Genomic DNA, 25,153 nt, shown 5'->3' on the forward strand with positions numbered 1-25,153 from the left:
ACCAAGTAGAATGTAAACAATGGATTCATTTAAAATAGAATGAGCCACGTGATGTTATATTTCCAGTAACATTATGTTCTGAGGAAAAGGTTAATCGCAACAGTATTAAAAAAAAAAAATTAATGGTGTTATTCTAATCAGACTTTCCCATATTTTTGACAATGACAGGAAATCATTCTGATTAAAATTTGGACAGTGAAGCAAAACTTCAGCACTCCTTAATTAAACATTCAAATTTGTATCGACAGCAACATATAGGCATTCAGGCCAAAGAATGTTGTGGTCTGTGTCTGTTCTGTGTTGAGTCAATTCAGATCTATTGGATTTCCAGTGGTAAATATGATCGATGTTCGTGTATTCTTTTTCTTATTGAGCGTCCAGTTTGTCTGAGGAAGTATAGACAGCAGTCATGAGGAACTTGGTATATACCTAAGAGAGATCGGAGAGCGTTTATCTTTTAAAGAGGGGAAATAAGTTGAGAGCTTATTGATGGGTATAATAGTAGTAGCTACTAAATCATATTTCTTCAGAATTCTGGAAATCGGTTCTGAAACACCAGAAATATATGGGATTGGAAACTCAACATATTGTTTCCTTGTTGTTAAGTTAGATTTCTAGGAGTCAATTAGATGTTGTGTAGTCCTTTCTGAGAAGCTCAATAAGAAAGAGAATACAAGAACATCAATCACATATTTACCACTGAAAATCTGATATATCTGGATTGGCTCAACACGGAGTAGACACAGACCACAACATTCTTTGGTCTGAAACATGCATACTACATTGCTGTTGATACAAATTTGAATGCTTATTTAAGGAGAGTGCTGAAGCCTTACTTCACTGCCCAAACATGAATCAGAATGATTACCTATCATTGTCAAAAATATGGGAAAGTCTGATGACAATAACACATCATTATTTTTTATTAAATATATATATATATATATATATATATATATACACACATATATATATTTGATACTGTTATGATTAACTTTTTTCTCAGATCATAATGTTCTGGAAATATAACATCACACGGCTCATTCTATCTCAAATAAATCCATTGTTTGCATTCTACTTTGAATCAACTGTTTTTTTGCCAATGAAGGTGTAATTTTCAGAGTGAAATATACGGCCTTATAATAAATTATTACTTTTGCCTTGTGTTTACATGTAAATAATTCATAAAACTATGGCACAAGCTTTTCTAAAAGAAAGAAAAATCATTTAGACTGTTTAGATGAAGAATCTGATAAAATATTCACCAAGTCAAGATAGCATAAAAGCAGAAAGGATAAAGAAGTGATGATGAAGTCTTTATTATTTATCAAAGAAAGAGAAAATGGGAAGCAATAAAAGACTTCAAACAAAATGGAATTATTGCACAATTAGTCTCTTTTCACATTCTTGAAAAATGCTATAAAATAAATAAAGTAAAGACAATGGAGGTAATCCTTGCTCTAACACAAATCACAGAAAAAGACAGGAGGTAGAGAAAAACGCATTATTTTTGTATATTTGGAGAAAGCAATTGCCTGTAGAGTGGGAAAGACTGTTTAAAGTTTAGAAAGAGCTAGCATCAACTAGAAGGATAGGAAAGATATAACATGATTTGCACTCCAAACAATGAGCTAGATTTCAAAATTCTGAAGTTGAGAAAGGATACATCCCCCCCCCCCCCTGCAACCCCTCCACTTCTTTTAAACTTACATAATGAAGAAGAGATAACACTGTATTAATTGCTATTTCCTAAAACAGAACTGCAAAATATTTTGGAAGTTACTAACAGAATGTTTAAAAAATAATTATGAATGACTAAAAGTACCAATAAAAACATATTTTGGTCACAAGCAGAAACCCAATTTTCTCTGCCAGGATCTCACTCAGTAGTGAAATCAAATTTTAAATAAGATGCTAAATAAGACAAGAGAATTGGAATGACAAAGGGAACTTGCACAAACATTAGTCATGTCCAAGTGAAATGTGAACTCTGCCTAAACATAACAGAGGAATGGAAGGAGCATTTGAGTTATAATATTAGCAAAGAGTACTGTACACTGAATTGAGAAAAGTAATGAGGAATTATTCTGATGAATAAGAATAATATAGGAATATCATTAAGAGTCAAAAATAGAAGAAAATGGACAGGATATCCTTTGAGACACAGTCTTCAAAAAATGATTTTTAAAAAAAGTTAATAAGCAAGAGATGGCTTGGAAAGAAATTTCACTACAAGCAACCAGGAAAATCAGAATACCATAAATATATAGCAACATGAAGAGAATGCAAAGGAAAGAAACAAATGGTGGTATTCTTTTTCCATGACAATAAGAATTCCTTTACTTACTAATATCATACATGTATATAAATGCATCATGCATTATAAACTAATTTTGCTAATAAATGTTTTAGCAATAAATAATGCCAGAAGCAAACAGAAACAATTTACATACAGTGAAACAGACAATCTAAACAATCAATTAATGATATGCTTAATCTACCAGCATCTAATAATAACTGATTAATCTTTTTTTTTTATTTTTTTAATAGTGGAGACTTGATAGAGGTTACTTTAATATATATTTTCCCAAATAACATTTGTCACATTCCCTTCACACTTTTTTTTTTTTTGATAATTAAATAATCAAGAAAGAAAGTTTAAAAATAAAGATCAACATTGCAACTAGTAAGTAGAGGATAAATGCATGATTTTATTCTCTTCTAGGAAAATTATGCACAACTTGGAAATATGCTCAGGAAATTACTATAGCAAATATACGTTAAGAAATTCAGTCTAGAAATAAACAGAAAAAGAATTGATCTCATATGTTAAAAAGTTCAGCACATGACATAATATCAACATCAGAATCAAAAACTCTCGAAACTAATATAAAAAATTCAAGGTTGGCAAACAGAATGCACTAGCCATGTTAACCACCTTACCAGCCATTATGGATCAAATACGCATCCTCATACGCTTTGTATCCATCATATATTTCAATATAACATCAATGGTATTACAATTTTAATATGCAATTTGTATCCATGATAATATATATACGTCTGGAATATATATACGTCTTGGCCGGTAGTATGGTTAAATGCAAATACTTTTAGAGAAAAGATGTAGACATATCTACAATCTTATATAAATTTGAATCACATGCTGCAAAGACATCTTGAAGTGAATGAATGTGAAAAGAGTTAAAGGACTGTTCTCTTAAAAATATTCAATGTTTCTGGGGAACATAACATTTATAAGCATGATTCATTATTACATCTGATTGTAAATGACAACAGCTCAATTTGTGTACATAAAATATTTAGCTTGTTCTTTAATAAAATCTCCTGACATCCATGCAGATCAGCATATCCTTTTCAGGCATGACAAAATACCTGAATGCAAGTTTCTTCAAAATGTAGAAAGAGATATATAATTATAATATATAAAATGAGCCATCTCTTACTTTGTGCAAGAACACAAAGGATCCATGTCTCACAGCAGTAACTAGTTACTGCCTTCTCTCCCTCCACACACAGAATCTCAAGTCCTCAACACATAGAAAACTTTTTTCCGTAAATCAAGTATTGACAAACTATGGCATTTATGAGGGCTCAATGCATGGTCAGCCCTGGATATACAAAATACTCAGATGTATGCCATCAGAAAATCTAGTAAAATAGCAACACACTCTTTACATGAGATTTAAACATTACTTTAAAGACAATATAACAACTGAAATAGAGTATTAAGAAACCAGCAAAGATCAATGGAAATAATGGCATGATTTTAAATCTCATATGGACTAAATAATTAAATTACTAAAAAGGCCTACATTTCATTTTATCCAGAGGTTTACATCCAACATAAATTTATACATACCTATATCTCATCATAACTGCTGTGATGATAAATTTAGCTACCTGAGCTCTAATAATTTGCTTAATTATATAAGTCTTAAAGAAATTGTATGGTACTGTGATAAAATGATGTTGCTATACAATAAGCAAAATTGCTTAAGACAAACTAGAAAAAAATAACAAAATGTATGAAAAATAAAATTTTGTAGATCATTTAGTGATTTCACTTTTTTTTTATAAGCAACTATATATTGGAATTGCCAGTTGAGTTTAGAGCGTGCTGCTGGTCTCATCACACATTGCAACTAGTAAGTTGCAATGTGTGATGAGATGAGATTTATTTTCTTTATTTTTTTTTAATAAATCATTTAATTTCACCAAATACTTTGATTTAGCCATCATTTGTTTTTGAGCCAACTCTATTGGACTCTAAATACATTGAAGTTCTGACAAATAACAGATTAACTGTTGATAGGAAATTAATAATGTAAACTTAACCATGTAATACTATCAGAACTAGGAACAGCTATATAAATCAGTGCACACATGGCTCTATATGCACACATAATAGGCCTTGCAGCCTTGGGAATCATAAAAAAAAAATAATTTTCATTTTTTTTTTTTGTTGTAAACAGGAAAGTCTGCATGGTTAGCCTAGTGGCTATGCACTTAGCAACCATATGCCTGTGGAAGGAGTGTCCTAGGTTCAATTCCCATCGATGACATGAAGAGGTCAAGGATCTTCCTCAGCCATAGCCAAGTTAGCAGTCTTGGGCATGAACAGCAGGGTTTTTCCTCCCAGTTTATCTGGGGTTTTTCATCCCGCAAGCAGGCAAACCAGCCCCATGAACACACAGGCTACAGTTATTAGGATACCTCCAGGAATAAGGAGTAACCAACCTATTCTGTAGGATTTCGGTTCTGAATACCTACACGGTAAAAAGTGCAGGTCTATGCGTGAGCGTAAATTAGGATAGAAATAGGAAAACAGACAGGAGTTGTTTTATATAAGCATAAAGGCAAAGAACTATGATGTACAGTGTTTTTCCCTAATTGAATTAGTCACACGCGAAGTAAACGTAAACAAAAAAATAAAATAAACAACCTATATACAATGCCTTGCTTCAATAATGCACATTATACAGAATTAGCTTATCAAATCTTTAGTGAAGTGAATTGTGAATGACTTATTTTTGCATTAAGTATTGTTTTTAAGTATTATACCGCTTGTTATCAATTCTCTAAATGTTTAAAAAATAAGATTTAAAATCATTACATTCCACAAGAATTCCTGCAGAAAGCATCTTAAACAGAAAAATCTTAAAGCACTGGAAGCAGGAGATTCAGTGCTTTAAGAAATGCACTATGTGGATCATGTGATTAGCTAACCATTTTAATCTAGCCCATCTGCCTATATATATATATATACATACATATATATATATATATATATTTCAGAAATGAGCTAAAACATCAGTATAAAGTCCAACTATCAAAGTCTGTATATATGCATTCGGGCACTCATAGCCACAAACATTCATACATGTAATAAGTAGGCTAATGCATATACACACACACATTGGCCTACTTTCAAATTACTGCTATTTTAGTTTAGATTTTATTGCAGCACTGACATATCTGTGAATGTGCTCAAATTTAAAAGAAGAAATTGGATATTAGGTGATCATCTCGAGTATTTGTGAGCTAGTGTGTTTCTTGAAACCTTAATTTCAAAACTAAAACAAAAGTCAAATATACAACCAAAACATCGTACTAATATGCACATATTTTACAGAAAAAAAAGTTAAAAGGGGGCTTTATGCAATCAACTCTCACTATTGTCAACACACCATTATAAACACATTATAACAGATAACTGAATGCCAAATCCTTCTACAATGCCTCCTAAAGGAAATTCACTGTAGCTAACTATCCACTATAAGAAATCAATCCAATAGTTAACTCTCTCTCACAAAATTCACTACAATGGGAGTTGACTGCATTGTAATTAAATTTTCATATCATTTAATAAAATTTTAAATTAATTCAAGAATGTTTTCTTTCTGAAGATGTGACATCAATGCAACATTTTGGTGATTTAGGTATTAAAACTAAGTACTTATCTCAAACCACTCAAATTCATTGGAAGAATATTTCTGTTTAACAAAGTTTGCAATAATCAATCCTACATTTTTACTTCTAGTAAAGGAATATTCTTTCAAAGAACTGCAGTGATTTAAGAGATATCATTTAAGATACCAGGATATCGTTTAATTGTAACTTGGCAATTTCTGCATGGGTAACAGTCAAGACAGGTTGCTCAACTATTTATAAACTTTATAATGCCAAACAGATAAATTAAAACCAAAATGTCCTTATTTACACCTGAAGAAATTTTCATTTTGGAAAATACTTCATTGCATGAAATATGGTTCAACTGTTTCAGGTAAAACAGGCTTTACATCTCGTGCACGCACACACAATCTTGTAAACTATAGACAAATGTTATACATAATAACAGTATGTACCATTAGTGAATACTGGTATGATTAGGCTAATGTTAATGCCATAAGTTTTGTTTCGTTTCTTTATAATAGTGAGAAAGACGGTGCTAAACTCGTTTTACCAAATGATATGGATTCCTAAACATAAAACAGTTATTAAAGCATACTTTTGCTTCTGAAAAAGTTGTACTACATATTTTTAGAATATGTGAAATCATCCAGTGATGTTACCAGTTAAATAACTTTAAAAGTATACATGATATTTACAATAATAAATCAAATTTTGTGTATAAATGTAAAAATTTCATAGAATGTAAATTTTTGAAATTATACCTATGAATCAGCAAAATAAGATCTTAACATGCTGAACTACTTAACTGATATTAAAATTAAACAAACACATAGTATTAATTCAGAGCAGAATGACTTGATAATAATGAACACATGAAACATGATTACATTAATTGGAAGATTACAGTATAAGAAAAGGCAGAACCCATGTTTTAAAGCATCAATTTAAAATTTTCAATGCTGATGTGATTATACATCAAAATAATTATCATTTTACATATTAACAATATATACTAAAAATCCACTTTAATTCTATGCTGCTTAGAAAATAAATGGAAAGTAAAAAGGGAAGGGGGAAGGGAAAACTTAATGGCATTAACAATTAATATAGCATAATCTGCAACATCAGCAATATTTTAAACTTACAAATGTACAATTAAGGTTCAACAGTAGAACCTGACTAGCAGTAAACTAAGTAAATAATCTCTGTCTACATCAAGCATTTCCAACATATTGATAATGGTCCCTTTTTTTGCAAAAATTTTTATAAATCAAAACTTTATGTAAAATATCATGCTGATGATATTTACATTTTTCATATTTTCCAAAATGATACACAGATGGTCAATACATTCTTAAATTTAGCATACCAAGTTGCAATTTTTTTTTTTTTTTTTTTAAATAGACTACAAAAACTATATTTAAAAAAATGCAAAATGGGATTGAGGCCCAATGTTCTCTTCATGGCACTTGTAAGACTGTACATACAGGAGATGTGTGGATCTACTGATGCAGATAGCTCACCACAATTTGAAACTGTCCACAATATTACAAAATTGAGATTTCTGTAAAAAATGGTGCTGAATTCTTTCTCAGCACAATTACAAAACCTGTATCCAACATCATCACTTGCTTTGCTATTTTTAAATTGGTTCATGCATAACAAACTACAATGTTGTTGTTGGGATAGGTTTTCTGTCTTTTTCAAGTCTTTTCATTTCATCCATATCTGCTGCATCATTTGGTGAAGCTTTATTTTTCATGCCAAGCCTGTCAACTCCTCTTTTTTTCCAACGGATAAAGAAGAAAATACCTAAGCACAGCACTATTAAGAGAACAATGGCACCAATAACTATTCCAATGATAGTCTGAATTGACAACGGCTTCACACCTATAAAAGGAGAAGAAAAAAAATTCACTTTTTTTTTTGTCTTGAGCACCAACATTCAAAATTTTTTCATACACAGGAAACAAAAATTATATTTGTTACTTTTTCCTGCCAACCTGGCAGGAAAAAGGCCCATTGGAAGACCAAGATGTTGATGGATTAATACAGTAAAAAGCACCTTAAAAGACAGAAATATAAGATCCAATAATTTTGGAATCTTGACAGATAACAGAATAATTTGAATGAAAATTGTTGACTGGAAATCAGTAATGGTAATTAATATCAGCAATTTGATGATTATTATCATCAAATTGCTGATATTTAGTGATATAATTGCTGATTATTATATAATTTATTTAGGAATTTGATGATGATTATCATCAAATTCCTAAATAAATAAATGCGTAAATAGTTCAAGCAATTTAACACAGATGAAATTGACTAACAAAGAGAGAGAGAACACTTCATGTTTATCTTCTCTTATGCTTTGTTAGATAAAATATGCATCAGAGAGAGCCTATAGCAAATAGATGCCATGTACAGGCTGGGAGGAGGAATCGATAGAAAAAATAATTTGTTGATTTGAAAACCTGGAAACTGCAGTTTTTGGGAATAATTCAAGGGCTGCGAGGGTTTGGAGACTGTTCTACAGAAAGAAATGCAATAGATGGAATGAAGCATGATGGGAGTAACATATTCAGTGAATCAGCAGTTCAAGCTGCAAAAGGATGTTGAGCAGCAATAAATTGTGTCATTGTAAATGGAGGGCATGATATTTCAGTTCTGTCCAATAGTACCCAGGAAAACAACAGACATAAGATACTACAGAAATGACCATGTATCCATCTATGAGACAGTGGTTGAAGAGATTGTGAGAAAGCAGTTCATAAATCAATCAAACTGCTCTCTTCTGAACACCTTCAAGAATTATTAGTGCACCACCCCAAATGCAGGAGCAGTATCCCAAAGCTGGTAAGATTTGAGATTTGTAAAGAATAAGTAGCTTGAAAAACAATGAATAAAAATACAAAATAAATATATACATTTAATAAAAATGGAAATTTTTTTTTGTCATGTTGTACCAACATTTTTTATTTTATTTATTTTTATAGGTGGATTGATACGGTACAAAGTGCCTTAGACGATAGAAATATAAGATCTGATAATGTTGGAGTCTTGACAAGTAACAGACTGATTTGGAGGAAAATTGTAGATAGGAAGTTAGTAATGATGTAATTTTTTCATGTAGTACTGTCATATCCTGTACACCCCTTGAGGGTACATGGCAGGAATTTGATGATGATAAAAATGGAAAAAAAAAAAAAAAACCCTTAGCCTATCCACAGTATGGAGAATGATGCCAACGCTTTATCTGCAGGTGATTGCTATAATACTACCATCTGTGTGAGACAGAGGTGGAAGTACAGATAGAATTTATGCCTTTTTAGTCCCTTGTAAGAAGTGTCAGATGCTGTTTCTGTGCATCTGTGCTCTAACTTCTGCTTCACAACTCACATTAGTTCTTTCAAAATTTGTTTATATTTAGTCCTATTAATAATAGTTTTGCAAGTGCTACAGAGGCTTCAACCATAAACAGTGAATGAATCTGGATTTTTGTTTTAAGCTACAAATAATGAACTGTTTTTAACTGGACTACTGTCCTAAAACAATAACAAGATTACAAGTATTTGGTGTGGTCAAGCCTGACTATGGATAGGAGGGATAAGTCTCTGGGATCTTCCCATTGAGATTTTTTTTGTAGTGCCCAAGGATAAGATTCTTGAATGACAGTGGAATGAGTTTAATGAGTCCTCATGAGAGTTAGGAAATATCCAGAGTGCTAGGTGAGTGGAGAGAAGTACAGTCATCCTTTGATTTACGTCGGAGTTCCTTTCCATTCGGCAGGACATAAGTTGGTCGGACGTAGGTCAATACATTAAATCAACAGAGTTACAGGGGTTAAGGACTTAACCATAATAAGTATACTATCATTTTAATTTTTAAATCTTATAAAAGTGTACTGTTACTGCCACTAAATCACCCAAATCTTCTTCCACAATCACATCTTCATTACCTTCCCTACGTGAAGGACCAAGCTGCAGCTCTTTTGCTGTAACTTTTATTATTTTTTTTATGAAAATGTCCAATGTGCTTTGCTTATTTCTCTTCTTCTTTTCATCATAAATTTGTTCATAGCAGACAAACGCTTCATGTGCTTTCCTTTCTAATAATAAATACTGTTCGACACTGGGGCCCATGTCTTCAGCCATTTTCAGAACATCGTTAACTACAGAGAACATTTCTGCAAAACTCACTGAATTATTTCTACCTCCTCTTGTTTCTCTTTTCTCTCTTCCTTTTCTCATTCTTCCTCTTCTGCAACACATTGTTCCTCCAGTTCAACCAATTCTTCATGGTCAACTCTTCAGGGGCACTTTCTACGAGTTGAACTATATCGTCATCATTCATTTTGAGATTCAGATTGTTTGCTAGGCCTGCTAGTATTTCTTTACTCAATTTACAAAGGTCTTCATTTTTTTTTTAAACTTCCAAAATTGTGCAAAAACCTTTTTAATGTTTTTTTCCATATGCCACTCATACACTGAGAGGTCACTTCATCTCAAGTCACAGCAATATTTTTAATAGATAAACATTGAATGCTTTCCAGAATTGCACGAGAGTCTGGTCATTTCCTTCAGTGGCAGAAATGGCTTGTGAAAAAGTTCTCCATACATAATAAGCCTTGAACACTGAAAGAACCCCCCCCCCCCTACTCCAGCAATTGGATCAGCGAAGTAGTGTTTGGAGGGAGAAACATGACCTTGATCTTGGGGTGAAGTTCAGTGATGAAAGGTGGATGATCTGGAGCATTATCTAGAATTAATAAAATTTTAAATTCTACATTTCTTTCACACAACAGCTTTCCATTTCACTCGCAAACAATTCGAGTCTTCCATGACTTATTTTTCTGATAACGAACTGGAAAAGTATGCTTCCTAATGTTTTTTTGAAGGCTTGTGGATTCTCACTGTGCCATATCACAAATGGTTTCAGTTTATATCCAGCTACAATACCCCTAACAGAATCATAATATGGTCTTTAAGAGCTTTGAAACCAGGTATAGATTTTAGCTTTTGGTGGATGAATGTCCCCTCGGACATTTTTTTCCAAAACAAGGTCTCATCCATATTAAATATTTGTTGCAGCAAATAATTTTATCCAATTTATCCATAAACTCCTTGGCAGCCTTCTCATCGGTACTTGCAGATTCACCATACATTTTCACATTATGCAGTGCAAAACTATGCTTGAATCTCATGAACCAACTGGAAGAAGAGATGAACTCGTAGTCATAATTGGCCTTGATTTCTCCCTCATCATGAAGAGACTTAGTGCCTTAGCGGTTATGGTCATAGTGCTAAGAGGCATGCGCTTTTGGTTCAGGTTCTTTATCCAGGATTCAAGTAGCTTTTCCATATCACAGATAGGATCTTGTCGTTGCTTCGTCACTATCGTCAATTTAATGGAAGCAGATCATTTCACAGCCTCTACAATTTTATCCTTATTTTTCAAAATGATTTTCACTGTAGAATGAGACCATCCAAAGTCATGTGTGGGAGGCAGTGGCAGCTCGTGGCTTGAAATTGTGGGGGTGCTGCAACTTTTGAAATATACATACACACTGTAAGTACAGTGTATACGTGTTTGGATGAAATATCAAAATTATGGTAAAAATTTAAAAAAAAATTAAACATGAAAAAATATTGTTTATTATCGATAAAATTATACAGTTTGGTATAATTCAAAATTACTTGAAAATAAAATATATTCTTCTTGTTTTGTTTCATGAAAAAATATTGTTTATTATCGATTACCAAACACAGAAAACAAAATAGTGCATTTTTCACTTCACAACCACAAAGCTAACTTTTCTTTTGATACCACTCTGCATTAAAACTTCTAATGTACTTCTTATCATTGCTTATTCCTGGTTGAGATATTTGAATATCAGGTGAAGGATGGCCTCTTATTTTAATAGAAACTTAATAGAGTCAACTGTGAAAATTTAAGATTTTGTAGTCAACGTACTGTCACACAACTTTTTCTTGAGGTTGCATTTCTGAGGTCATAATTGTCAATAACCCCAATAATGCTCTAAAATAAAAACTATAACAAATGTTGTCTTTAATTGTAATGTCCAAATATTTAAAGAGACAGAGTAAACACGATAAGCACTACGAACACTCTACTACTGATTCAAACTGCATATAAACAACAGTGGAACTGTGTGACGGACAGTGCCTCATTATGCTAATAGCCCGCATCTCATTATGACATGCATATGCTTGTGAGCATAGCGATATGACACTGTGGTAAACACAATGCTACTAGTGTCCTTCGCCGTCCTAAGTGCTACAAGATGGATTTTTATTATTTTTTATACAAAATAAGAGAATTGTATAGGATTGTTGATGATAAAATTAAATATTACAAGCAAATATAAATAAATTAATAAATATATTTATATAGAGAAAAAAATTGGGGTACTGCAGTTCCTATGGATGAGCTGCCCCTGGTGGGAGGTCACAATGATGGACTTACTAGCTTCATGTTGCAACTTCGTTTCAAGATCAATTGCTCACCTCTTTTTCTTTAATTCTTCACTAGGTTTTTTATTTGGGTATGTAGCAGTCATGTTGCCCAAAATATTGTGAAATATTTAATGATAAACACACAAATAACCCGTTTCTCAAAAAACAAAATCAACAGAACTGTTGAAGACGTGCTGATTGCCAAGGGAGGTTGCTGCTGAACGAGCCCTCGCCACTGCGCATGATATATTGTTGCTAAATAGAAATCTCTTTATTTTACGCTTGCTTGCATCTTTTTCGAAAGTATAGTCTAAAATGTTATTTATTCCCTTATGGGATCATGGACATATTGTTGAACGGATGTAAGTCAAGGGATGACCGTATTATTCTGGTTGGGAGATGAATAATTTGCTTTAGGTCATCTGCTTACCTCAGAGACACTAAGGAAGACTTTGCTCTTAGGACAGTTGGATTGCAGAAAATTAAGTTTCAAGGATAAGTCAAAGAAGTTAGAATGATTATCAGATTTGGGGTAGCAACAGAGACACTAGATGAATGATGAGGCAAGGAAACAGTTACAGAAAATCGAAACAGAAGATTCACAGATTAGGCAACTTGTGGCAAAGAATACTGGATTACACAAAACATAGGTACTACCTTTGTGCCAGAAAGAATTAAAATGGTGCAATCTGGACAGTTAATATGGGTGGTTGGCAGTAATTTGCAGCTCAGTCAAAAACAGGAGACTGGGTTTGGATATTTGCAGGTAATGGTGTGCATCATTTAAGTTGGTGTTTATACCATGAATGCAGAAGATTTTTTTTTTTTTTTTTTGAGTTAAGTTTTTAACTGCAGTGACACCATTTATTTGAGTTTACTGTTATGTTAGCATTTTAGAAAAAAAGCAGAGGAATATTTTTTTTTCAGAGTATACAAGTTCTTTTCGCTATACCCTTAGTATTATACTTTGGTCTAGCTACTCACTGATGAGATCTCAATGAAGATCAAAACCGGTCTGGGTAGTGACCTCCCACCATAATGTATAACATCATACATCTCCTAGGATTTTTCATTATGGAAAATACTAAGAATAGCGATCAGAACCTTTCTCCACCTTTGCAACGAGTTGTCCTAGTTCAGTGATGGCGAACCTATGATACGCATGTCAGCACTGACACACTTGAGGGTTTCAGACACACCTTGGATGTTGAAAAATATTGGTATTCTGACGAAAAAACTAATTTCAATAATTTCAGTTTATTAAATTAATTGTATAATATGAATTCATAGATTATATATCAATGTCCTATTAAATAAATAGCCTAATATGATATGTAACCATCTATGATTAAGTAGTAAAATTTATAATGCATGTATGCAAGTGGCACATCAACAACGTCAATATTTAAAAAAAAAAAACGTTTGACACACCTGGGTAAAAAGGTTCGCCACCACTGCCCTCGTTTGTACTACGTGCTTTAGCTTACGCTGGTAGTCGCCGATACGCTTATAGTTACTATATTCGGCATGAAACTCTTTGATTCCGATCTTAGAGTTTCTTATTCGGTTTTAAAACATTGTGGGATTTAATATCCCCTTAATTTAAATAATGCAGAGGAATATACTTGGGGAAGGAGATAGATTCTTAGATACATCACACCCCTCCCCCACAGAGAGAGAGCATCTTTCCACATGTAATCAACAGTGCATTATTGCATACTGCTACCTAGCTTTCCTGTAAGCATCATCTGGTAGCATCAATAGTGGTTAGGAATGATTATTTCACAAGCTGATTAGGAAGCCTCCTGAATGTGTTACCATCTGGACTGAACCTGATGGTAACACATTTAGGGGACTTCCTAATCCTACTGAACTGAACCTTCAAAGATAGAGATGGAAAGGTTCAGGATCACCACAGTATGTTTGGCATGCCCTTGAAGAGTATCACTTACATGGCAACAGCCACTTCAGGCTTCTAATAAGCAAAATAGTGGAGGTGTTTCATCAGGCACTGATCATCTACCACCTATCTAACTGGCATTGTTTTCAACTAGGAAGATATCCATTTACAGCAGGAATGTTTGTTAGAAGCTGAAACTCATTCTTGTTACTTAACATAATTTATAAATTTTTATACCTTTATCTAGTTTCATGTATTAAATTTCTCATTTTCACAGCAAATTTAATTCGTGGATACAGATTATTTATATTAGATAAAAGTAGATAATGTGTTTCTTCATTATAGGACCAGACTGCAAAAACATCTATATAGCAAAATGAAGACTGAGGGTGTATGAATGAGATCAGGATGTCTTCACGATTTTTATTTTATTTTACAAAGGAGCAGGAATTACCAATCTGAGCTTTTAATAAATGTGCTAAAAATCTGGCTATGCAATAAGTAGGTGAATCTGTACAGGCAACAACTGAAGGCTTTCCTTATGGATCTAAGGTAGACCATAGATCCAAGAGGTCCTAGCAAAATAAGTTTTCATATGGCATCTCCATTCAGGCTTACAACTTCATCTAGTAGTGAGTTTAATTTCCTGAGCTGTCTGTTAGTGAGGTTGTAATCCAATTACATGTTTTTCATTTATAATTTGCAGTATCCATAACTAGTGTGGCTTTCTCCTTGTCAGCTTTTGCAATAATACGATGACTGTTATATCTTAAGGACTGTAAAGCTTTCATTTCAGGTAGCAAAAATGAAACTTTTGAATGAAGTTTATTGGCATCTTCACTATTGAATATTAAAAAAGAAATCTAACTAATGTATCCTTATAGGAAATATGTCAAATTCATGTCCTTTGGTAAGAATTTTACTTTCAATTAAAGGGTAACCTGAGTTGTTAACTACCCAATTTTCTGGAACAATAGCATGTGGGTTCTGATTAGTGACAAGGGTCGCTAATCAAAAATTAAATGAATGCCACAGGATGTTTAGCCACTGTGTTTAGAACTACGTGGGATAGCTGAGGGTCTGCAGGAGAGCTAATACTATTCTGGAGATCAGAGATATGAACTATATTAATAGCGAGTTCATATTTTGCAGCTCAAAGTTGATTGCAAACAAGTGATAGGCTTGCACTGAGATTGATATTATGTGCACTGTTTCCTTCAGCTTTGTGAAGTTGGGAATAATCTTGAGATTGCAGCATTTTTTTTGAAAAATGCTATCCTTGCTCACAGCTTACCTTGTAACACAGATAATATGTAACTGTCCTTGTGATACTTGTGCCATAAGGTTTCTTCAATTCACAAGAAAATACAAGGAAATAGGTAAATAATATTTATTTAAAAGCCATAATATTTCAACCTGTATATTACAGACCATCATCATCATCAATGGCAATGTCGTTAATTACAAGATAAAATGTGAACAATGAATTGATTTGAAACAGTGAAAGCCAGTAATGTAATACATAAAAGAACATAAAGATATAACTGAGAAAACATTGTATTATTAGTTATTCATTAATTGCATTAAAAAAAGCTTTATGTGTTAGAATAAGACTCTCCCATATCTTTGTGAGAAGCAGTCATGCCAATTTAAGATTGACGGTGAAGTAAAGTTTCAGCACTTTAACTAAATATTCAACTTTATTGTGACAAAGTCGAAATAAGTGCGTTTCTGATCATAGGATATTATGGTCTGTATTTATTTCAAGTGATAGACTTGGAATAGATATAGGCCAGATTTTTCAGATCCATTCGATTCATTCAACACTCTTCAAGCAAAAAAATTACTCTCATACAAATTCCAAGGGGAAGAGAACCCTACTTCTCTATGTACTGAAAAGTTTCTTATGTCAGTTTCACAGAATTCCTTTAGTAACTTTAAGTTTCTAACATGTCTCCTTCTTTTCTGTTTATCAACTAAACATTGCACTCAAACATCTTAAATTTATCCTCATAAGGATTCCACAGACCTGCATCAGCTTGGTCACTTATCTCTAGATCCTCTCCACCATCTCCTGATGGCAGACAAGATCCCAATCTGTGCACAGTAGTCAAGAAGTATCCAAATTACAACTTACAAAGAGGGATAATAACTTCCTTATGTTTATCTGTTAGTGTATTTCAACATCCAAGTAATCCTTTGGGCTATTTTTTTTTTATCAACTTTTGTCCTCTGAACTTCAACTCTATCATTACATCAAATCCCCAACCTCAATTTTCTGTAATCCAGCAAACATTAGTGTGATAAACAGTATGTAATCTTTTCATCGCAAAATGCATAACCTTACATTTTGCAATATTAAACTGACAACCATTATCCTTCATCCAAAATGCAGAGGGAATGTAATCACTTTATCAACTATTGCCCACTCCAGTTTTGCATCATCAACAAACAACTGCATTCACCCTCCTCAAATTATTTTCTATATTGTTAATATACAAATTAAATAGTGGCACTAGTACAGAACCTTGAGGCAGTATAATAGTCACCCTTATTCTAGATTTCACTCTATGATATACGAATTTTTTTTTTTGTATTTGTCAGACATGGTCCTATTCGTGCCACTATTATCCATTCCCATTTGCTCCAAACTAATGTTTTTCACGCAGGATTCTGTCAAATGCCTTTGAAGTCCTGCAGCCATTTCCTTTATCTAATTCTGCTGTCACTATTATAAAATGTAAGTTATTGAGGCAGGACCTACCTTTCTCACCATACAGTACTCTATGGTGGTCATGCTTCTCACATAGAATACTGTATTCCTATCCACCCATGCTTAGATTTACCTTTAACCACCACTCTTCAAATACTAATTAACCTGTAATTTGCTACAACCTGTCTTTGCATAACAGAACTATCTTACCCTCTTTTCACTTCCCTGGAATCTTGTCAGGGGATTTAGATTACACAAATGTCAGGACAATGCCAATTCTCTTCCACATTTGCATTGCACATAGGTCAACATTCTATCCAGTAGCACCCAAGTTGCCCATGCGGTCACCTTTCAAAAGTCCCAACTCACCTGATGTTTGCTTAACTTCAGTAATCAGATGAGAATCTATATTTGGGATTAAAAAAAAGTGGACAAACAAACACCAAATTTGACATTAACATCAAATGAAATAAATAAACACCAAATTTGATACTGTCATAATTAGTAAGAATGAAAAAAATTAATAAAATAAACTAAGCTATTTAAAGGAAAAAATAAATAAAATAAGCTAAGCTATTTAAAGAAAAAATAAAATAAAATAAAACAAAAATAAACTCACAAATCGGCAATTTTGTAGAATCCCACTTTCCTGTTTCTAAACAAATAAGTGTACCTTTGCCCCGAAGCTGATAACCATCATTGCAATAATATTTAGCAGTACTACCAGGAATGGAATTACTGATTTTACGGTTACCATTGCTAATGGGTCCAGGATCCTCACAAAGGACCCCTAAACATGCAGGGGGGAAAAAAAAGAAAAAGACTTAAGAAAAAATAATTTCAAAAAAAAAAAAAAAAAAAAAAAAAAAAAAAAAAAAGAAGGAAAGATAAACAAAATGGAAAATATTAACAACAGATTTGTGACCATCTTTATGATATCTCAATATTTAAAATTACTACAAATAGAATTCAATTTGTGAAATTACTTTTTCTTTTCTACTGATAAGTTTTTCAAGCATTTGAAGCATTATGAAATTCACAGTATTGATTTTTCTTCATAAGCTCATATGAGATAAAAGAATCGCAAACACTAACCATAAACACACCTATGCATTTTATTATTTCAAGGCCATGAAGGAGTTACTCCATAACAAGAGGTCTTTTAAAACATCCAACATATTTCACTTTTAATTCTCTTTTTAAAGATTGAAACCCAGACCGGTTTCGACCTTTATTGAAGTCTCATCAGTGGGTGCTAGACCCAGATGTGATACCAAGGTTGAAGTAAAGCAGAAGTCATATTTTCATTTATTAATAAAAAATAAAATAAAAAAATAAATTTATTAATTAATAGTATAACCAATTGGAAAAACTTCAACAATAACAAGGTGTGACACCTTTTGGCAACTACTATTTGAAAATATGACTTCTGCTTTACTTCAACCTTGGTATCGCATCTGGGTCTGGCTCCTACTGATGAGACCTCAATAAAGGTCGAAACTGGTCTGGGTAGTGACCTTTCCCATAATGCATAACATTATACATACCCATAAGGATATATGCTTTGCATTATGGGATGCTAAGGCAAGTGAAGTTATACGAGTTGCCCCAGTCCTGAAAATAGTTCAGGGGCAAACTTGTTTGCTTACACTTGGATAAAGGATTAAACTAAGTATATAATTTCTTCGTATCTTTAATTTACAGGAGAATACTGAGTTTATTAATTTGTGATTGAGTTGGATCTTTATCAATGCTTCAGTAAGTAGTATGATCTAGAAGTAGAAGAATAACTTTCCTAAAGTAATTGCTTTTATGATGAAAAATGCATGAACTTTGTCAGCTTTTTGTAATAATTAGTGAAATATATTCTTGATGTCCAAGATGAATCTGGACAGAATCAGTCAGTCCACAATAACACAGACCACAACAATTCAGTGGAATAATACTAAAATGCTATGAAAAGTAATTTTTTTCTGGAAAGACTGTATAAAGAAAGCTGTGAAGCACACATTAACAAGCCTAACCTCAACAAAAATGATTACATTAAATTTTCTCAATTTCAGGAAGTAATTTTAACTGTTGTATAAAAATAATAAATTACAATTATTTAAAATATAATTTTTTTTATTTCTTGATATCTATGATATACTAATAGCATGTGCATATAATATCAAGTGCTTTCAATTTAATTGCTATTCATTTTTATGTTTATCTCTTCCTATTGTATGTAGAAAGGCTATGAAACATAGCTGAAATTTCTATGAAATTAAATAATATATTTACATAAGTGACATCAGTATTTATTGTCTCCCACTTATGAAATTTGAGACCTTTCATTTTATACATAATACTGAGCCCAGCCTTTCCGGTCTTGAGAGTCATGACATTAACAGCCTTTGTTTCAAGGTGCTTCTTTATTATTTGAAGATAGATTACTTTCTAATTTATCTTCAACTGAATTTCATTTGGAGGTTACAGCCACTCCAGTTGGACCTGCGAAGGTTTCATCTAGTGATGGAACCTTTGCAGGTCCAACTGCAATGCATTTCAGAAACAAATCGAGCAAACCATTAGAGCAATTCCACCCACCCCTAACTGCTATCCAAGATTTGTTAAACTAATCAAAACTGCAGCCAAAACCTCTATTCCTAGAGGCTACAGAAAACAATACATCCCATGCTGGAGTACAGAAACCGAGGGCCAAATATGAAGAGACTGAAGACCCAACTGTTGCTAAGGAGCTTATAGCAATGCTGGATAAAAACAGAAAGGAAAGATGGATCTCAAACTATCCATGAACTCTATTTCACCACATCTGGCCACTTCTGAGAGAATTTGAACAGCGATAACCCCTGATCAAATGGCTAATCATTTATTGAAAACCTCCAAGATACGTCCCAGCTCCATTAGGAAAATGGCTGTGCAATCTTCCATCAGACAAATTCTGAAGACGAGCCCCGAACTTCCTGAACTTGTACACCCAGTATCTTGGGAAGAGGTACAGGTAGCCTTAAAACTCACCAAGAATTGCAAGGCTGCAGAAGTGGATGGTATCCTCCCTGAGTTTCTAAAACATCTCGGTCAACAAGGCCAAATATGGCTGGCTGCCCTTTTCTCAAAAATTATAACGACTGGAAAACTACCAAATCTGTGATGGGAAGCTAAAATAATTGCTGTGCCTAAACCAGGCAAAGATCCAAATGATGTAAAAAAAATCTACGACCTATCTCCTTGCTTTGCTCCACCTTTAAGCTCTTTGAAAGAATTTCACCACTCACTGAAAGAGCACTCCCGATTGAACAAGCTGGCTTCAGGCCAGGAAGAAGTTGCTGTGACCAGGTCTTGGCCCTGACAACAGATTGAAGCAGGCTTCCAGAAGAAACTTAAATCCGGAGCCACTTTCATTGACCTAACATCAGCTTATGACACAGTCTGGATCAGGGGCCTCCTCCTCCTAAAGCTAGGAAATATAAGTGCAAAAAAACCTTCCAGCTTTTTGAATCCATTCTCTCCAACAGAAAGATCCGGGTCCATATTAGCGAAAAAAAAAAAGCAGGTCCAGATTCCTTCACAACGATCTACCACAGGCTCTGTGATATTCCCTTTACTCTTTAACATCTACGTGTACAACTTACCACATACCAGCTCAAGCATGTATATGTACGCTGATGATCTAGCAATCCTACATCAATCTACCTCCTTTGCCAACCTGGAATCAACATTGAACATAGAACTGAACATCTTGGAAGAGTACTTCAAGCAGTGGTACTTGAAGCCAAATCCAACAAAAACTGTGTCCACAGTTTTTCACCTGAACAATGCAGAGATGAATCGACACTTCAACCTTTCTTTCTGTGGAAAAATGGTAGAACATGAGCCTCACCTATAAAAGGCACATCACCAACCTGCCCAACAAAATTAAAATGAGAAACAATATAATTTCAACTCTTTCTTTTAAGGTTACACTGTGATCAGCATTCATATTTATGAATTTAGGGACACAAAACACACGTGTTGAAAAGATTATTTTATTGATTAATAATAAAATAATAACTTGACGTTTTGACCCCTGTATTGAGGTCATCATCAGAAGGATACATGTGTATAAGAACCAAGCTACATGCTGTTGCACTCTATACAGGTAAATTACATCTACAAGTGGTTAACTAATCTTTTTTCTTAGCCTGCCCTTTAGTGATAAAAAAAAACTACAATAAACTCCCAATGTCCTCCCGTACTAGGATTCGTCTGGATTTGTACAGTACAGGTTGCTACTGAATGTTCGGGGGGGGGGGGGGGGAAGAAGGGAAAAAACCTTCAAGACTTCTTGTATTGAGATTTTTCCTTGTGGTTGCTATGAAGGTTGCAGATGGGTCCTCCACATTCTTGGAATGGTTAGACTATCATTTTTTATTCAGATTCGGATCATGTTTGAGCATTTCACAAGCTTCCTTGAATTTCCGCTCAAACCAGGTTTTGGTGCTGTGTAGGGACTTGGTACCTTTCCAATCAATTCTGTGGTATGTTTGTGTTCACTGAACACAACCGACACATAAAATACCTCCATTTTGGAAAAACCGGCCTTTCTGACCATGCACTCCAAACATACCACAGAACTGATTGGAAGGGTACCAAGTCACTACACCGCACCATGAAGGTTGCACCTTCATAGCAATCTCAATTCAAGAAGTCTTGGTGAAGTTTTTTTTTTTTTTTCCCTGAACATTCAATAGCAAGTACTGTACAAATTCAGAAGATAATCGTAATATAGCAATATGAACTGTATAATTCCAGAAGAATCCTAGTACGCGAGGACATTAGCAGTTTATCGGAGTTTTTTTTTTTTTTTTTTTTTTTATCACTAGAGGGCAGGCTAAGAAAAAAGATTAGTTAACCACGTAGATGTAATTTACCTGTATAGAGTACAACAGCATGTAGCTTGGTTCTTATACACATGTATCCTTCTGATGATGACCTCAATACAGGGTCGAAACGTCAAGTTATTATTTTATTATTAATCAGTAAAATAATCTTTTCAACACGTGTGTTTTGTGTCCCTAAATTCATAAATATGAATATCATTTCAAGGCTTGCTGGAACAACCTGGGATTGTGGTGCAGAAATCCTAAGGTTGTCTGCACTAGCCCTCGCATTCTCATTTCAATATTCTCTGCAGCAGAATATTGTGCCCCTGTCTGGGAAAGAAGTGCACACACAAACATTATAGACACCCAGCTAAACTCTACCATGCACACAATTAGTGGGACAGTGAGAAGCACCCCTCTCTTCTGGCTGCCTGTCCTATCTAACGTTGCTCCACCAAACATATGGAGAAGACGAGCCTTGGTTAAAGAATTTAATAAAGCAATGAGCAACCCACTCCTGTCCCTGCATCAGACTCTCATAAATCCACCTAGTCTTTGCCTAAAATCTAGAAAGCCTTTCTGGTCCATGGACAAACTCTTCAGCTGCCCTTCCATTGACACCTGACATGTGGAGAGAATACTGGTCCAACAATCTCCAAACAAATGGCTTACTGGTAGAAGATCCCTGTGCTCTGTAACCTGGTTTTGCTCTTCCTAGGAAGATTTGGTCATCAATCAACAGGAGGAGAACTAATCAGGGCAGATGTAGTTACCTACTACATAAATGGAGGCTGTTAGACCACCCTTATTGTGATTGTTCTCCCATGGCTCAGACGATTATTCATATTGTGAACAACTGCCCAAGGTGCCAGATGAGGCCTTGGATTGGCTTTCTAGACTGGACACTGAAGCTGTTCTGTATTCCTTTTGCCATTAGAATAAAGCCACAAGACCATCTCATCAATACTCTTGTTAACTCTGTCTTACTATACAGATGTGAGAATTGAACATTGCTAAAGGAAGATGAGAAAAGCCTATTGACCTTTGAGATGACGTGCTACAGAAAACTCTTTATGATACCATACATGGCACACATAACAAATGACGAGTTAGAAGGAAAATTTGCACCACTGCTAGACCACAAGAAAATATCATCACTAAAATACATCGGAAACAGCTCCAATGACTGGGCCACATAGCTAGATCAGAGATAGTTAATTTGCACAAAATAACACTAGAGGGCTTGACTTTTGGTAAAAAAAAACACTGAGGCAACCTAGAATCACCTGGATAAAATGGACTAATTATTCGTTCTCCACTTTGTAAAGAAGATCCCAAGACAGAAACACCAAGAGAGACAGTATGCTAGGACTATCACCTTTATAGTGCCCCAATAGTCTACATAGATTATGGTGAAGAATTCCATTCTTTGCATTCAACTGAAAGGAAAGGTACACATATCTATTTCCAAAGCAAATGAAGGAAACTCAGTTATAATTAGTTTTCAAGTCAGAGTACTCAGAAACTGGGGAGGGCAATAGTTGATAAAGGTGATGTAGATATCCTGCAGGATGATTTAAATAAATTGGCATTGTGGGACAAGGATAATGATTGTTAATTTATTGTTGCAAAATGTAAGGTTATGCACTTCAGGTTGAAAGGTTACATGTGGTGTATCATATTGATGGTACTGGTTTGAGGAAACTGATGAGGCTAGGAACTTGGACAATGGTGGACGAAGAGTTAAAGTTGAGAGCATATCGCAAAAGTTGGTAAAATAGCTTAACAAATTACTTGGATGTTGAAAAGCATGCTAACAAGTAAAGATGAGTCATTATTCCTCTTTACAAGGCTATGATTTGCACAGATTTGGTCACCTGGGTTTCATGGAGACCAGGAGGGTAGCAGAAAAGATTCGGAGATGAGTGACCAAGATGGTGACAGGTCTGTGGAATACTCCCTACAAGAATAGGTTGAAGGTTTGTGTTGAAGTTTAGTTGATAGGTGGTAAAGAGGAGACATGATAGAAATTTAACATATTAAAGGGGTTTTATAAAACTGATGCAAGTGAAATTTTTCAATATATGACAAATAGACAAGTAGGAGCCATCTGTGGAAGTTGTGTAAGAGTATGATTAGTAGGGATGTGCAGACCAATTTTTTGCATGGAGAGTGAGTAGAATGGATTGCCAAAATTGGTTGCGAGTTCCCTGATGGGGAAGGTGAATGGATTCAATGAGTGGTATAATGATAAGATTTTTGTGCATATGATGGTTGATTGATTTAGGTCTCCTGCAATGCATCTCCAGACTCTATGGAGATGCTGTAAATAATTATCTAAAACCTGACAAGCCCAAATCCAAATTTTGTATATGTTAACAAATTGCAAAAGAAAATAATTTTATTTTTACTACTTGTACTGCTTGTTTATTCTTACTAATAATATTTGTATGTGCAGATCCAGTGCTGCATATAACATTGAATTTGGATTTAGAAAATATCTAACCTCATTTCACTTTCCATAGTGTAACACATTCAGTGGATTCTGAGGCAAGTGCACTAGCGATCATGTTTGTTTACCAGGCACAACACTTATCTTGGGGCCAGTTTAGTCTGGCCCAGTCACTGTATTTTCGCATATGTACATAGCATGCAATTCTTTGATTGTGAAGCACGTGCACTAGCGATAGTGTTTGTTTATTACATCCATAAACAATATATTTTAACTATGAACAAAATCGATAGTTTATTGGAAAAACGTTTCTCAGAATGTCGGAAGTTTCTTTGGTGTTTAGTGATCTGATTAAAGGGAACCGAGTAGAAAACCTGGGAGGGAGAAAACACATTTCAACCTGCCAGTTTCCTGTTTGTATTGGCATGTCTGCTGATGCAAATCCTTCAACTGTAACCAAATCAGTATGTGTGGGGTGGGGGTGGGGGGAAGGAATGAGTGTTTTGGGACATATTTGAAAACAATAATTAAGGAGAAACTACTATAACACATTTTAGGAATGTTAGTGAAGTGAGTAATATTTATTATCTGACTAGTTTCACTGATTTTTGCTATCGGCATCTTCAGGGATACAATTGGGAAGCAATATGAAAGAAACAGACTAGGTTTTAACTGACAGTTCTAATTCATACAAAATTAGTAGTACTGTGCGTGAGACAATATGCGTCTCGCAGGTACATGATTGATTTGTTTAGAGACATAATGTAATTGGTGTGAAAGTTTATTTCTTTGGTGTTTAGTGATCTG

At 34.1% G+C, this 25,153-nt stretch overlaps 1 protein-coding gene across 3 annotated transcripts in view; it reads right to left on the reverse strand.

Annotated features, from left to right (window-relative positions):
* Positions 1-2,691: 2,691 nt before the first annotated feature.
* LOC150109850 (protein lev-9-like) overlaps positions 2,692-25,153 on the reverse strand; it is a 189,483-nt gene continuing 167,021 nt past the window's right edge. For 2 of the 3 annotated variants that reach the window (XM_090396976.1, XM_090396970.1), the window contains 2 exons: positions 17,649-17,819; positions 2,692-7,827 (listed from right to left, as the gene is read on the reverse strand). In XM_090396976.1, the coding sequence (XP_090253102.1) occupies positions 7,604-7,827; positions 17,649-17,819 (395 nt within the window). In that variant the 3' untranslated portion in view covers positions 2,692-7,603. The remainder of the gene's footprint in view (positions 7,828-17,648; positions 17,820-25,153) is intronic. The other variant, XM_090396986.1, reaches the window with a different exon arrangement.

This window comes from Typopeltis vanoorti, chromosome 1 (assembly GCF_054136105.1).
Source record: "Typopeltis vanoorti isolate ZY-2024b chromosome 1, IOZ_Tvanoo_1.0, whole genome shotgun sequence".
In the NCBI taxonomy this organism is placed as follows: Eukaryota; Metazoa; Arthropoda; class Arachnida; order Uropygi; family Thelyphonidae; genus Typopeltis; species Typopeltis vanoorti.